Source organism: Boleophthalmus pectinirostris, unplaced genomic scaffold (genome assembly GCF_026225935.1).
Source record: "Boleophthalmus pectinirostris isolate CB_2022bp ecotype Guang Dong unplaced genomic scaffold, ASM2622593v1 HiC_scaffold_19, whole genome shotgun sequence".
Classification (NCBI taxonomy): domain Eukaryota; kingdom Metazoa; phylum Chordata; class Actinopteri; order Gobiiformes; family Gobiidae; genus Boleophthalmus; species Boleophthalmus pectinirostris.
Genome location: NW_026571140.1, coordinates 30,007,891 through 30,024,307, shown reverse-complemented (window position 1 = coordinate 30,024,307; position 16,417 = coordinate 30,007,891). Strand labels below are relative to the sequence as shown.

Here is a 16,417-nt window from a genome sequence, read left to right as displayed (position 1 = left end):
CTTGTAAAAAGCATAAACTGTTTAAAGAAGTGGAATAAGAGAGTGTGACGTCAAACATAACGTTGACCTACAGTCAAATTAAGCTCATGGGGCAAGCAGTTATAGAGGTGAATTTGGAGGAAAGATCCTTATTAGGAATAGGAATTTATTTATGAACAAATCTGTGAAATAAAAACAGTAGGATCATGTAAAGCGAGCATTTTAAGATCAAAATGATAAACCTGACAGTAGCAGTTACATAGAGAGGGTGGATGTTGTTTCAACGCAAAGTAAATTGGAGTCGATGGAGCCAGAAATGCACCCGTCCTCACTTTCTATTTGGAATTTAGTAGCCTAGCAGGTTAGCTATTTCCATTTATATATATAGTCTATAGTAAGCGCCATATTTGTTTTGGTACAGCAGTGTTTCCCACAGAAAATTTGTTAGGCAAGGCAGTGTTGCCAAAAAAGTGTGAGAGAGGTGTGCGGAGATTCCGTGCAAAGACTGTAGTTTTGTGAGAATGTGAGATGTGGTTTGGAGGGATGTAGTCAAGGCGGGGGCCACTTGTTGTCAAGTTGGCCACTTTAACTACAAAGTGCTGCAGGAAACACTGTACAGACAGACCATGCATGTCCCTGATTGGCTAATCCACCTGTATAATCTGACACATCTGAACTCAAGGAGACTCACACATTAGTATTCTAGGGTTAGACTTAGATGAACTTAGATTTAGACAGGTAGTGTATAGTGTAGTGTTTCAAGATGTAGAACCTATTTGGTCAATCATCATTCTCCTACTGGACCATAAGCCTCTGGAGCACCCTCCCACATGAAATTATTTAGGTACAAATTTAATTTATTAATTTAATTTAAGTACAAATTATGAAATGTTTGCACGCCTGGAAACAATGGCTTTTAACCAAACAAACCTGTACACATTAATCTGCCCTGTATCAATGCAGCAATAAGAACTGTAAATAGTGTATGGATGTGGTAACTGAGACTGAATGGGACTAGTTTTACTTATTGATTGACTGGATGAATGATTGCATCAATATACATTATATTTTATTTATGACATCAACCTGTCCAGGGACTGAAGGTGGAAATGACCAATTTTGCTATAACACAATATAGCACAAACATATGACTTCTTTGTGTAGATCAATGTTTTTATGTGCATTGTACATGATAAATAAACAAATAAACTAAACTAGATGAACGTTACTAGTCCACAAGGGAAATTATTTGGTCATAGTAGCTCACACATCATAATATATTATAATAACAAAGAGAAAAACTATAAATGATAATAATAAATGTAATATGCACAAGAAAAAATAAAATATAGAAACAAAGTAATAAAAATATGCTCTGCAATGTGTAGTAATGTGATCTGATGTGCACCCATTTTTATTCATCCACAAGAAATGAACTCTCCATTCTTGGCCAGGCTTACATTCCCCCATTCATAAAATATAGACTTACCCCAGCAGCAGTTCTGGTGAGCGGTACCATCTTGTAGCCACGTACTCTGTGTAGTTGGCATCAGTTCCTTCTGAGAGATTACGAGCAAAACCTACAAAATGATAACCAATTATAAATACTTGCTTATTAATTTCTACTGATCTGATACGGCCCAATTAGCAGCTTTTCCACAGTAAAAAAACATGTCTTTAATTAGCTGAGCGGCTGTGTAACCAACAGTAGGCTTGTTTGGACAGCTCGTATGACAACGTGGTCACAGTAATGAGTTAAGTGGGGCTGGCTGGGTAACTGGTGCAGCCCCGGTCCATTTTTAACATAAAAATCACAATAAACAGAAAGCCAAAGCTCCAACAGTGAATAACAAACAAGTCTCACCCCGCCTGAGTCACAAGCTCCAACACAGCAGCCAAATATGCAAACCTAATTAAAGTGTGATTTTTGAACATGGACCCATCCAACTGTATGGCCTGAGAAATATGGAAGAAAGAATACAGTGTGGATGCATTTGACAAGAGGTAAGAACAGGGATAAACCAATAAAATACTGTTTGATTAGGGTAAAAATTATGAATATTTGGTTCATAATTGAAATCATTATTATTGTGTATGTACCTGCAGAGGAAGTATAGACTTACAGTATGTAATCTGTAAGTAAGTAAGTAAGTCTTTATTTATATAGTGCTTTTCACAGACATATGTCACAAAGACGCTTTACAGAGCATTTTATAGACTCATTATTCTTTTTCTTCATACCCGGTGATGATAAGCTACTATTGTAAACACAGCTGCCCTGGGGCATACTGACGGAAGCGCGGCTGTCATGCCAATCGGCGTCATCGGCCCCTCCAACCACCACCATCACTCATGCACACACCACTTTCATACTAGGCAATGTGGGTGAAGTGTCTTGCCTAAGGACACAACAACAGTTTTTGCCACTGGCGCCCCACTGTCATATATTTGTCATAAATTGTGACACTTTTGCCATGATAGGTTTAAAGCTCCAGGTTTTGAGGGGTACATATCATTAGAACAGAAGTTAATTCATTGCATTCTAGCAGTTTTTATAAGCATAACCACTTCAGCGCAGCAATTTCAAGGCTGTAGGAATATTATACTTTTAATAAAATGTGCAAGTGTTTGATATGGCAATTTAAAAAAAATGAACTGGGTTAGTAAAATTGCAGTAAGATTACTGGCAATGATGACTAAAGCTTAATTTACACAGTTATGTTCATAGTTACCTGAAGGATAAACAAATATTATGCAAAGTTAAAACAATTGGATCAGCTTTGTTGTGCTTTAAGAAAACAAATGCTATTTTCAGTCACTCCCTAATCAATCCAAATTATTGATTGCAGAAAAATACAGAAAAATATACATTATACAAGTAATCTCTGAGCTGGTGAAGAGTGGATAGAGAGAGAGAAAGAGCGAGAGTTGTATCAGGAAAGACAAAACAAAGTCACTGCAGTAACACTATTTTGCTCAGAGGGGAAAGACAAAAGGAGAGAACAATGTAATATTATAGATCCAAACAGCACTCTGTAATAACTGATGGGTCCCTGCCAAAACAACTCTCTATCTCCATTTCTCTCTCGCTTTCTTTCTCTCTCTCCTCTCTTCTTTCTCCTCCCTCTTTCACCAACACCTTGATTTAACAGTCAATTACATTTATTTGACAAAGACACAATGGATCGAACCAGGATGACAGCAGCACACACATCCACAGACACACATACACACGCAAACACACACACACACACAAAAACTGAACCAAGGACTCACCAAAGTCACAGAGTTTGAGGACGTCTTCAGAGCTGATCAACAAATTCTCCGGTTTAATATCTGCAGAAGGCACAAACTTGTCACTAAGAGATTGAAAAGCATCTGCTGACATAATCTAAATATAGAAACAGCTGTAAAGTAAAATCAGGAGATAAAGTTGCTAATGTATGACCTTTAAAGGGCCCATATTACACTATTTTCTGATCTAGATTATAATGTTGTTTTCTCATCAAAACATACTCGGAGTTGTGTTTTGTTTCATTCACACATGTTTTACACACAATTTAGCATGCATATTTAAATTGAGTTCTTCTCTCAAATGGAAAACACTTCCACTGTTTAATGTCATGTGGTACAGAAAGCGCTCCACTGTGTTTTTAAACTTCATACACCGTCACTAAAATCGTTTAGATAATGACAGCCCTGGATTGCCAACCTTTACTGAATAAACAGTAAAATGTAGCTGGTAACTTGAAAACTACAGCTTCACGAATCACAAGAAGGAACAGAGCATTTTGAGCTTTGGCGATGCAAACATAATAATATAAAGGTTTACTCAAGTGTGTGTGCATGAAACAAAACACAACTTCTTGTTTTTGAGGAGATAATAGCATTATAACATGACTTAAAGCTCACAAGAGTCAATTTTGTGTAATATAGGACCTTTAACCAACACTGAAGAGTATAAAACTATAGATGATCACTTTACATTCTCTCAAATAACCTTATGTCCTGTCTTCCCACAAGATTTTATATTTAATTACTTATTTTTCTATGTTATTTTGACCTGTACATATACATTTATATAATTATGCCTTATTTGACAGCTGTCTCTTGCTATCTTTTTTTAGAATTTATTATTACCATTTATAGTTTTTATTCTTTGTTATTAAATTATATTGTGATGAGTAAGCTACCATGTCCAAATAATTTCTCTTGTAGATCAATACAGTTTGTCTAAGTCTAAGTCTAAGTCATTGTAAACTGGAAAATTGGTCAAAAATTGCTTTGAAATGGGTATCATTAACGTCCTATTTACGGTGCAGAATAGAGTTGCATTTCACCCTAGCAAGAAGTGGATTTTAATTTATGTGTTTTTATTGAAGATTAAAAAAAAACAAAAACAAAACACACACAGATTCGTTTAGGGAAGTAGGCGGAGAGGTGTTAGGTGAAAGCAGAATATTTCAGGACACGCAAGTCGAATAATTGATGTAGTATTGGTATTAATATGTACTAGCAGAGTAGGTTGTCCTTAATTAAACAAATGCATTACAATTTTAATCTTGAGCAAAAAAACATGCTGTTTAAAATCTGCTCTTACCTCTGTGCACGATCTCGTTCTTGTGGCACCAGTTGATGGCTTTGATGAGTTGGTAAATGTAACTGCGGACTTTGTCAGGGGGGGCTCCGGTGGGCAGCTCCTCCAACAGCTCCAGCATATTCTGATAAACAAAAACAAAATGACAGTTTTAATATTTTGTAAATGTAATCAGACTTTTTGGAGAATACTTGATGTGCACTCTTTTATAATCTTGTGAGTGAGTGAGAAAGAGATGAGAGATAAATTGCCAAAACCAAGAGTCAAAATTGTTTTCCATCCAAAGACAAGAGCGGGGGAATTAACATAATAAATACATTAAAGGGGAATTATGTAATTTTTCTGGAGGCTCTGCACCTGCTTGTCTCCATGAAATGTTTCACGTTCCTGCATTGAAATGACCTATCTCTCCATAGACCTTTTTCACAATGGCTGGAAGCGCTGCGATGTAGGGTAAATGTCACTTACGTTAATGCTTTTCTATGGCAAAATATCTGTGGAAATGTCTCGTGTATTTTCCACCAGCCTCATAAATCTGCCTATCCAACATTAAATCTTCAATTGACAAAGGACATATTCTGAATTTATCCACAACTGGATAACTGCACAAATCTCTCTGTTTATGCAAATATCTACATCTACATCATGAAATCGATTTTAAATTTTAATCCCAGAATCAGTCTGAGTGAACAAGTTACTTATGTTTTATTCACGACCATAATGTTAGTTTTGCTCAGGAGTAGTTCGCCAGTGCTAGTCGTCATTCGCCTTTACGTTTTCGTCTTTCTTACCTTGATGTCGACCTTGTTGGATGAAGATTTGGGGATGGGGCAAATTTATGAAGCTGGTGGAAAATACACAAGACATTTCCAACAGATATTTTGCCATAGAAAAGCATTAACGCAAGTGATGTTTACCCTACATCGCGGAACTTCCGGCCATAGTGAAAAAGGTCTATGGAGACAGGAAGGTGATTCAACCTGGTCAAGTTACAGGTCAGAGCTGTGGTGAGGTAAATGCAAAACATATACTTCAATGACTTTGTTAGCAATAAAACACCTGTATTTGTAATTCTCCAGGATAATTTCCATACCATAAAATCTCCAAATTGGACAGTACATAATTATTCATACATACATAGAAAAAAATACATAGTACATCTTTGATAAATTGTGTTAAAAATATTAATATCATCAAACTATAAATACAAATATTGACTTCAGGCTGTAGTTTAATAACCTAGAGAGAAAAAGATAAGAGATAGAGAGAAACAGGGAAGATGAGAGAGAGGGAAGGAGGTAGGGAGGGAGGAAGCTGAGGACACCAAATGACAGTAGTGCAGCGGGAGGAAGAAGATGTTGCAAAGAAATAAAGTGTTGGCTGGAAACCCTGGCAACACAGTGGGGAATACCATTACATCACTGCTCATACGTTTCCATGGAGACGTGTTTTTTGCTTAACCGAGTTGTCGTACTGAAAGTCTGTATATAGCACACAGCAGTGGCATTTACTGTAGCACTGAGCTTAGGTGCAGGGGAGAGCAATGGATTAATAAAAAAAAAGATAGATAAATAAATAAAAAAATGAGGTGAAAATAAGTTGTAGTGTTAGTATTTTAAATGCTTTGCAGGTATACTGAGACAGAGATAGACATTCAAGACTTTCTTTAGTTTCAGCTTCTTTTTTTATATCAGTGACATTTTGAGAACTTTTCACCATTTAAAATATATACTATTTTGTTTAGAACTGTTAATTACTAGGCAGTGGTCCTAATTTTGAATCCCTCCCTCCTTTAAACTTAGCAATCTTTTTTTCACTAAGCAGCATGTGTTTTTATTGCTAAAAATACATCCATTCTTACTTGGAAGGGGTTAGCCCAGGGGTGGGCAAACTATGGCCCGGGGGCCATAGGCGGCCCTTTAATCTTTTTAATCTGCCCCACCGAACTTGAATAATAATAATGATGATTTTCAGTGTTTAAAAATTAATTTCAATAAATAGTAAATACCATTGGACTTGAAAGACAGATATTTTGTTACAATGTTTTGTAATGATTTTCAATTATGTGATATTTCAATATGTTTTCTACGTATCCCATGTAATTTTTTTTCTCTTATGAGGTGGATTACCAAAAAACTCCATCCATCTACTCCTGGTCCGGCCCTTCTGTCAAATTTTAAAACCCTTTGTGGCCCACAAGTCAAAAAGTTTGTCCACCCCTGGGTTAGCCTCTCCACAGATCTGACCTGTTACTGCTTGTCTCCATGGAGATTAGTCTGTTTAATGCAGTGGAAAAATCTAGATAATAGTATCTTTAAGCAGGTGGCAGATCTTCCACCGTAAAAGTTGCATAGTGCACTTTTAAGATAAGATATTATAGATAAAATAGATAATAATAAAAAGCACTGACCCGTTCGACGTACTCAAAGACCAGATAGAGTTTGCCCCTCCTCCTGAACGCCTCTTTGAGCTCCACGATGTTTTCCTGCCTGAGCGTCCGAAGCATCTTGAGTTCGCGCAGCGTCGTCTCCTTGACCTCTTCATTCTCTGTAACATTTAATCAGACAGAGAGGGATAAATATGGCACCGCTCCACTGCACCAAATCTGCTTCTACCACAGGAGAAGTTTGATAAAGTCAGGTCATTAAGTTGTTTTGGGGGGTCATGTGAAGTGCTTTGACTCTCTTACTCTTGGAATCTAGAGCAATAAAATGTGTGTCATCTGTAAGACTGTATAGTAATAATTACACATAACACAATTATAACTACGCCTGGGCAACAGTAATAAAAAATACAGTTGTGATCTCATCCATGATATGATTTAGCTATTTTGGTGATACCATGGTGATATAATCCAGTGCTCATCTGTTTAAATCAGTTCTACGCTGAAACACAGAATCGTTTCCCTAAAGGCCCCCACACACTACAGGAGAATTTGCCTGATTCTGCCTGTGAATTCTTCTCCCGGAGTTCGTGTGCAATTTTTAGATGCTGCACTCCTCATGTGTGGCGTCAGTGTAACTCTGATCTGCTCTGTCAGATCATAACCATCAAACCTCAGCAATGCTACGACAACAGCCAATAAAACAAAGAGTCAGGGGCAGAGGAGTGACGGAAACAGGAGCAAGATACAAACTCAGGATATAGTGAAAATGAGAAGACTTTATCATTCACCTCTTGTAAAAAGTGGCATATTTAAGGTGCAGCAACTCATCCACATTATCCATAGAAATTGTCCTCCTCAAATAATGACATCCAGTCCACAAAACAGAACTATTAGTCCAGTTTGAGGCATTATTTGAAAGTAAAGGATAGAGTTGTTCCTCACGTGTGTCTGTTTACATCTGTTTACATCCACACACCGCACCGGATCAAGGTGAAGCTGCAGATTAGTGATAGTGACTCTACTTCCTGTGGACTTTATCTCCAATCTTTTATGCTTTAAAAATCACATATCTGGAGTACTGTAACACATTTCACAAATAATAATAACACAGTTTTGTCTTGTATCTAAACTAGAAATGCAGTGCTCAAATTTTTTTGCACACTTAAGAGTGTCAAAGTAGAGCCCTGCACTCCTGCGAGAGGCCCAGGACCCGCCGCAAACAGTGCGGTGCAGGTGGGATGATAAACTTCAGTCCCGCAAACTAAATATGAGTGTAAAGTAAAATATACAAATGATTCATGTATGTCTATCATACATCATTTGTGCTGAATATTTTATTTGGCATTAAGAAAAACATTTTAAGGAGCCTAAATTTGTGGATGTGGTCTAGTCTCGTGCACATTTTAGACAATTTCTTTCCTCTTCTCCGTGTTTGATAGAGCTTAAGAAAGCAAATATCCCCATCTTGCAGGATTCGTGGATGGATGACACATCCGACTGTGACAGATCCGGGCGGGAGCAAGACTGAAAATTACAATACTTTGCGGGAGAGGGCGGGAGTGGGACTGAAAATTCTGTCCCGCACAGACCTCTATCTCAGAGCAAATGGTTTTACTGTAGACAGGAAAGAGCTGATGTGACCGCGCTCACAGTGTTAAAGCCAGTGGTACGCAGACATATCCCGCAGAAGTCTTTGAGATCAGAGATTTAAAATTTCATAAGATTCTCTTTGTGTCTGTGGTGTGCACTTTTTGTCGCATGTTTAAAAATCATTTAAGACTGAAAAATCCTGTAAGGTGTGGTGGCCTTTACACTTGGAATTAACCAATCATAGTGAAGTATGAACTCTCAGAACTTGCAGAAAACTTTATTTACCACATAAAGCATTGTAGTGTGAATATTTCAAATGATTCAAACTCATAATAACTTGAAATACCTGTCCCATAATTAGCCCCATGGATAGAAGAAAGGAAACGGCCCCAACTAATTTGAAATATGGCAAATATCATTAAATCAACAGCCTCTGTAAAGTTTGATTCCTCCCATTACTTTATTTTTGTTTATCTCCTCTCATTAAAACTCTTACTTTGGTCTTAAAACTGTATAAAAGATTCAACTTGTTTACATATAATTGTTTTTGCTGAGTCACAAAATAACATCATTGTTGAAGGGTGAGCTCACATTTGGTTCGGTCCTGCTCTGAGCCCAGTTTAAGCCTAATGTAGACCTGTTCTAATCTAGTCCTGGTTTAGATCTGGTCCAGTCCAGTCCAGTCAAAGTAACTGTCCCTCCATTCATTTTAACCATGTATTAGTCCTTGCACACTTCAAGTACTTCCACCACCTGTGCTTTTGGTGATGCGTTCACTTACCCTCACTGTCTTTAAACTTCTTTATAGCCACGAGCTCGTTGGTTTCCTGAGAAGACGAGACAAGGAGAAGATATGAGAAGGCAGCCAACACAACAGGCACTTATCTCAACACACAGCTGACAGCAGTGTGACAAATGAGGCCAATAATGTTTTTTGTTATTTTAGCAAAAACATAACAGCCCTCATTTGGTTTATTAATACTCAGCATCTTCTAGTAGATCAGATCTGAGACTTGACACCAGGTATTTGTACATTCTGGGCATACGATCGCTGTTTTGGAGATAAACAACTGAATTTGAAGCTGCACTGTGTAATTTTTCTGGTGTCCGTCAAAGATGGAGATGTTATTGCCTTGTCTGGAATGTTTCACAGTATGGCATTAAACCGTTCTAGATTGGAAAAAAACTATATCTAGGCAAGTAAAAATGACTTAAATTAAGATCATTTTACTTCATTTGAGTATGATTCAACTTGACAAGTAAAATTATCTATCAGTGGAATAAGTGTGCTTTTCTTAATTCAAGCAACATTCAATTGTGTTTCTTATTTTAAGTGCAAAAAGTTGTTGTTTTTCTTATTTTAAATGTAGTAAGATGTATTTTCATATTTTAAGTACAAAAAGTCTTATTCCACTGGCAGACAATTTTACTTGTCAAGTGAAATTGACTGAAATCACGATAAAACTTTCTTAATTCAAGTGATCTTAACTTTGACTAGATTTTGTTTTTTGCAGCATATCTTCTCAGAGACCAAACCAGACCAAGTTACAGTCCACATAAAACCACCTGTAACTGAATAAATGTAAGGAAGAGCTGTTTAATGTCACACTGTGGGACATTCAAGGCAGAGCAATATGAGCAAGTGACAGAGCCCCAACCAAAAAAGTTACATAGTGCACCTTCAAGTATTTTAGTATTTTCCACAGTTGTTCTTTCACCCAGGTCAGTTGAATAATAACAAACAGTTAAAAAATCAAATACTAATCAATACTAAAACTTGTACTGAAACTTGATACAAAAATGACCAGGTATTGGTACTAAAAAATCATATTTACAAGACAGAAATTAATGATCTTGAACTGTATTAAAATGTATAAGAGCACATAAATCCGTGTATCATTTGTTAATTTGTTTTTCAAAATAAAATAAAAAATAAGAAATTAAAAAACTACAATTTTGTTCATTATTTGTCTCCAAATTCATTTAAACACTAAATCAAAATCCAATCCTTATGTTTTTTCATTTTGGTTTTGGAGACAAATAATGAAGAAAATAGTTGTTTTTAAAATTTTCTTATTTTTGGTTTTATTTTGAAAAACGAATGAATGAATGATACACAAATTCACATAGACTAGTTTACACCCATTGCCCATAGACCACTATGGAGCCTATCTGGACTACTGAGGGATTACACAGATATAAAACCACGTAGTAGTATAAACATTTTTACTATGATTTAATGTTAAATATCACATTCTCTTGCTGGGTTTCAGATGACATCACAGTGTTCGATAGGCCAATATTATTTAATACAAATGGGGGGCAGCTAAAATGAATATTGTTCAACTGCAGATTTTTGTTGCAATATAACATGGTCTTGGGTTGAGTCAAAAATGATGAGGTTCCATATTTGGGAATTTACCTTTCTGATATTTCATGTACAATGTAATCAACAGGAAAAACTGGCTCTTGCGCCCCATTTTAGAATCTGAAAATCACCAGTTGTCTACAGAAAAAATTGTCATAATGTTTTCCGAATTGGTATTGAGTGTCAAGTTTTTCCATAGCGTCAAAGTTTTACTGTTGTAGTTCTTGTGGTGCCATTATTCAATCCCAAAGACATGATTAGTTGTCGGTATATGTGCCATATGTCGAGTAATACACCAAGTTCCCTAACAAATAATGGTACGTTTTAATATTGTTGATCATAAAATGCAATATTTCTTTCAAAAACTCCCATAGAGTTACACAGGCCCTACCCTCCATTGGAAATCATGGCATGTGAACGGAATCTATTAAAAACCTTTTAAAACCACTTTGTTGTTTGGCCTGTTACCTTCAAAAATGAAAAGTTCACTCAGATACTGTGGCCCAACGCAAGAAAAAAAGGAAAGAAATTATCTGATGAAGGCTTTTTGTCAAAACATAATCTAAAAATAAAAATGTTTTGGACATCGGACATTTGTAATATTTTTTTCATGTCTGTATTTTTGTTTTGCACCTATGTTAAGATATCGGTGTGTGTTTTCTGTTTGATTGTGGCAGAAAACAGTGCCATGACAATAAGACCACTTTATGCCGCTGATACAATATATAGCACAATCAAACACTCCGTACATCAGAGAAGAAAGGGACCAAGTATGAGTCATGATTATGTTAATCATCCGACTCACTTAAACTACAAAGGACAAGAAAAGGTTCCTTATAGTAAGAATACAGGTAAAATAAATACTGAACACAAAAATATTGCTCATGCACCTATAATTTGTTAATGTGACGAGTGGGTCCGTTGCCATGGAGATTGTGGTGGACACCTCTGCCACCACTCCAGTGTTAGTATTATTTCATTTCATTTACATTAAGTTAATTACAGCACACATAGTTTAATTTAATTCCTTCATTTAGACTTATATTCTAATTTGTGTGCACACATTTTAGTTAATATAAGTCTGAATTATCATTTACACTTAGTGGTGTGCAAAAATACTGAAATATCGATATATCGCATCATTTAATGTGATGATACAGTATCGATATCGTGGGCTGCTGTATCGATATATCACCAAGAGTATTTTTTGGTATATTTTACTAAATTATTTTGTAGCAGAGCTATAGTTTTGTTCCTTTTTTGGAAAAAGGAAACTCATTAACAAATTTGACATTTTCACTGTTTTGATGATTAAGTTTGTGTTTCATATTCACTTTTCACAAGAAGTTGTTTAACAAAGACCAGATGGACAAACCTTGGCAGAGATCATCCATACCGAACAAAGGGGGGGAATACTATTTAGTTTGTTTTACTAAGTTTGTTTTGTTTAGTTTGTTTAAGGTCACTTTATTATCACTTATTATTTTCTGTATTATACTTATTTGCCTTCTTGTTACTTTCATTAAGTTAGTAGTTTTAGTTAATTATTTTGTGCAGTTCTCCCCTCTTGTGGTCAATTTTAGTTGGTCCTCATATATTTATACACCCCTGTTCTTTGTCTGGTTGGGTTAGTTTTGTTCTTTTCCGTTTGATTTAAGTTACCCCAGTTGAGTCCAGGTTTTTGTTAATGATTTACCTAATTTGAGCTTTTGTTAAATTACATCTTTGTTTTGACTAACTTACTTTTATACCTTGTCTTTGCCTTTCTGTTTGGCCTGTGACAGAGATGTTGTTGCTTTACCTGGAATGTTTCACAGTACGATATTAAACTTATCTATTTCCATGGAAACAAGCGCCATGCCAATTTACAGGTCTGGTTTGTGGAAAGGCGGGCTATTTACAGTAGAATGCACATTTTTCAAGGAACCGTTTTATAGTAAAAAACAAACAAACAAACAAAAACACCTATGATTAAATAATAAGCAAGTTTAATGCCATACTGTGGCACATTCCAACCAAAGCAATCTTCCTAGCTTATCTCCATGGACACAACCAGGTGTTAGACCCAGAAAAGTTACATCATGGACCTTTAAAACTCTAACAAAAAGTAGTTCATCCATGACACACAAAAAATTCCTTCCTGATTTGAATGACTTTTTGTGGACCCGGTGAGGACCTTTCTCCATTCAAAAGACATAATATTTAGATTTTAATAGCTTATTGCTATGACGACGGAGGAAGGTGAGGTAAATTGGAAATTCTTCTGACAGTGATTACATTTTGAATTATTGTTTTCAAACTAGGATCCCCTTTACAGTCTACATTTTCAACACATCCAAGAACAAAAACTGAAAAAATTTAAGCATTTTAGAACATGCTTGTAGAGGTCTGAATTACAAGGTTAACCAGTTATATCCATAAAAAAGCAAGAATATTTTGTTATTTACAGGACATTTTATATGAGTTCTGCATTTTGATTTGCTAAAAGTGCTGACTCAAATTCTTTTGTAACATGTGTTGTCCTGTAGAGGTTTTGTCCACATAAGAATGAAATCACCGATGTCCGTCATCGTACATTGTAATGCTCCTATTGTGTCCTGCACCAATACAACCCCAGTCTGTGATCAGATTTTCAATGAACGATGGCAAGACTTCAGTGACTTCATGTCAGTGCCCTTTTGTCTTTTATTCATTTTACTGGCTTTATAGTCAACAACAATATTACGTGCAGACAATGTTGAATAAATATTAGCTTCTGTTGATATTAAGTCCAAGATTTAGTTTGAAAATAATATCTTACATTACACTTTGTTGCGTTTACTACAGCATCAAATATCCACTGTACAACAGAGCTGTAGTTTTGCAATTGCAATTAGATTTGCAATATATTTATAAACAGTGTTGGGAGTAACGCATTATAAAAGTAACGAATTGCAGTAATGCATTACTTTTTGCTGTAACGCAGTAATGTAAGGCATTACAGGGGAAAAAATAGTAATATTTTACTCGGTACAAATGTGAGTAACACGCATTACAATGTTTTTTTTTACCTGGACTGAAGTGGTGGGTTTTTCTTCAAACAAATTCGCTAAAATCACTTCGATATCAGCAGCGGTGAAACGCCGGAGATGCGCCCTCGTAGACCTTCGGGTAACCGCGGGCGAAAGGACTGACAAAGAACTCCACGCTGTTTAGACCTGGTTTAGACCTGGGTCAGTTCTGGTTTAGACCTGGTTTACACTCGTCCCTCCCTTTATCGCAGTTCATTTTTCGCGGTCTCGCTGTTTCGCAGATTTTTATTTTTTTGTGCAATTTTGCATGCCCTTTTTTTTTTTTACATTGTATGAACACGTATTGCGTTCCTCCCGCTGCGTCCTGACTGGCCAAGGGACTCCTGTCTCCTGTACAGTACAGAATGTGTTCAGCTGCCAAATTTAAATACATGTTTAATCTCTAGCAGTGTGATTCTGAAGTGCTGTATGTCTGCAAGTTTTCTCCCCGACGAAACCCACAACGTCGACAAAACGTTCTGCACCGACAAATGCTCCTGCGCTCACACCCAAAAGGCAGAGGAAGATGTAACCATCACACAAAAAGTTGGGCTTCTGGACACGCTGAAGGAAGGTAGAAGTTACGCGCTGTAACAGACGCTTGCACCAGCTCGGGTACCTGCAAATAGTTGTTGAAATCAGGGCCGCAAGCCCGAGCAGCAGGGTGTCCATAAAGAGCGATCGGGTGACAGCCGCTCTTACCTTCTTACCTTCATGAGGTGCGGAGCAGAGCCGCTCCTTTCTCCTGCGGTCACCTCCGAGACCGACCCTACAGTGAGTCCTGTTTTAGTCCTAGTTCAGCTCTGGTTTAGTCCTGGTTCAGCTCTGGTTTAGTCCTGGTTCAGCTCTGGTTTAGTCCTGGTTTAGACCTGGTTTAGTCCTGGTTCAGTCCATATACAGAGCAAAAGTTATTTTGGTTAAAGTAACTTAAAGTAATGCAATAGTAATGTAATGCCTTACATTTTAAATGCAGTAATATTGTAATGTAACGAATTACTTTGAAATGACAGTAATAGGTAATAAATAATGCATTACAGTTTCAAAGTAACTTGCCCAACAGTGTTTATAAAGTAGGATTCTGTTAAGAATATACATTGCTCACAAGTCAAAGAACATTAACATTTGAGAAAACACTAAAATATGATCTGAACTAATACAAGACTCACATGCATTTCAAAACATGTTTATAGAGAGTCTCAACTACAGGTACAAAATGTCTAAAAAGATGTTATATTTTGTTATTTGCACAGGACTTTCTATTATTTACATTTTATTTATTTAATATGGACATAGTAATTGCATCGGCACAAGTGCAAATTTTCAACAGCTGTCCATAGGGGGCTTTTAAAGGGGTTTAGAAACCAGAATAGAAAGTTAAAATTTGTATACAAAAGCAAACAGTTACATAAGACATAAAAGAACTGCAGCTTTCGGTTTAGAAATTGCACCAACTCAAGTTTTTATCCAATATGTTGCGATATATATTATACAATCGACCCTCAAAAATATGTGGATACAGAGATTGAACATTAACTTTTCTTTAATTAAGATTTAGGTTGTGAGTAATATCTTACATCAGTAGATTTGACTCCAGACTCCACTGTCCCGTAGCATTACATCACTCACATATGTCTCTATTGTCCATTGTCCATTTGTTTACATGGCAGACAATGTGAGCCAATCAGAGTGAGTGCTTCTTAGAGACAAAACCGACTTGGTGTTCTGAGATTTCTGAGACACGATAAAATCAAACAAGTCTGCAGCTTTAGACACACTTAATCCTGAGTAAAGATACAAGAAATAGGAGCGATTCCTTGCACTGTGTATCTGTCAAATAGACTTACAAGCCAGGAGAGATATTTGACATTATATTTAACATACACTATACAGATACAAAATCTATTCCAGTGTTGGGAAGTAACTGAATACTCTCATTTGGTAGTATTATACAGTTATTGTTCTAAAATCAAAGGAACACATGACAGTTTTTGATCATGTAATTTAGACTTCAAACTGCAGGTAATTATTGGGAAGAATATGAAACGCTGCTCTTTCCTTCTCCAATTAGTGAGAAATAAATGCATAAAATGGTGAAACAAACATAAAGCTGTTTTTAATCATAAGTTGCATTTGACAGTATGTTAATGCAACTCGATGTAAAAGTATTCTAGCTATTCAGAATACAGTACTCTGATTGGAACATGTATTGGACTATACAAACTACATTTTAAAGCAGGTATTCAGTACTTTGTAACTAAATTAAGTATTTTTCCCATCACTGTCTATGGCTAATACAAATGAGAGGTTGCCGAGTAGTGGGAACACAAATGTAGATTTCTGAAAGGAAGATTTTGTAACATAAAGTTTTGCAAAATGAACTATTTATATTATGTACGTCTAGGTGAAAGCTATTGATCTGAAATAAACTTAAGACAAACTTTATTGAT

The 16,417-nt window shown here is 36.2% G+C and overlaps 1 protein-coding gene across 1 annotated transcript in view; it reads right to left on the bottom strand.

Moving 5' to 3' along the window:
* LOC110173077 (cyclin-dependent kinase-like 5) overlaps positions 1 to 7,097 on the bottom strand; it is a 34,753-nt gene extending 27,656 nt beyond the window's left edge. Inside the window, 4 exon segments of the mRNA XM_055154765.1 lie at positions 1,469 to 1,559; positions 3,256 to 3,315; positions 4,580 to 4,700; positions 6,987 to 7,097. Coding sequence (XP_055010740.1) covers positions 1,469 to 1,559; positions 3,256 to 3,315; positions 4,580 to 4,700; positions 6,987 to 7,082 — 368 coding nt within the window. The 5' untranslated portion in view covers positions 7,083 to 7,097.
* Between the last annotated feature and the right edge of the window lie 9,320 nt (positions 7,098 to 16,417).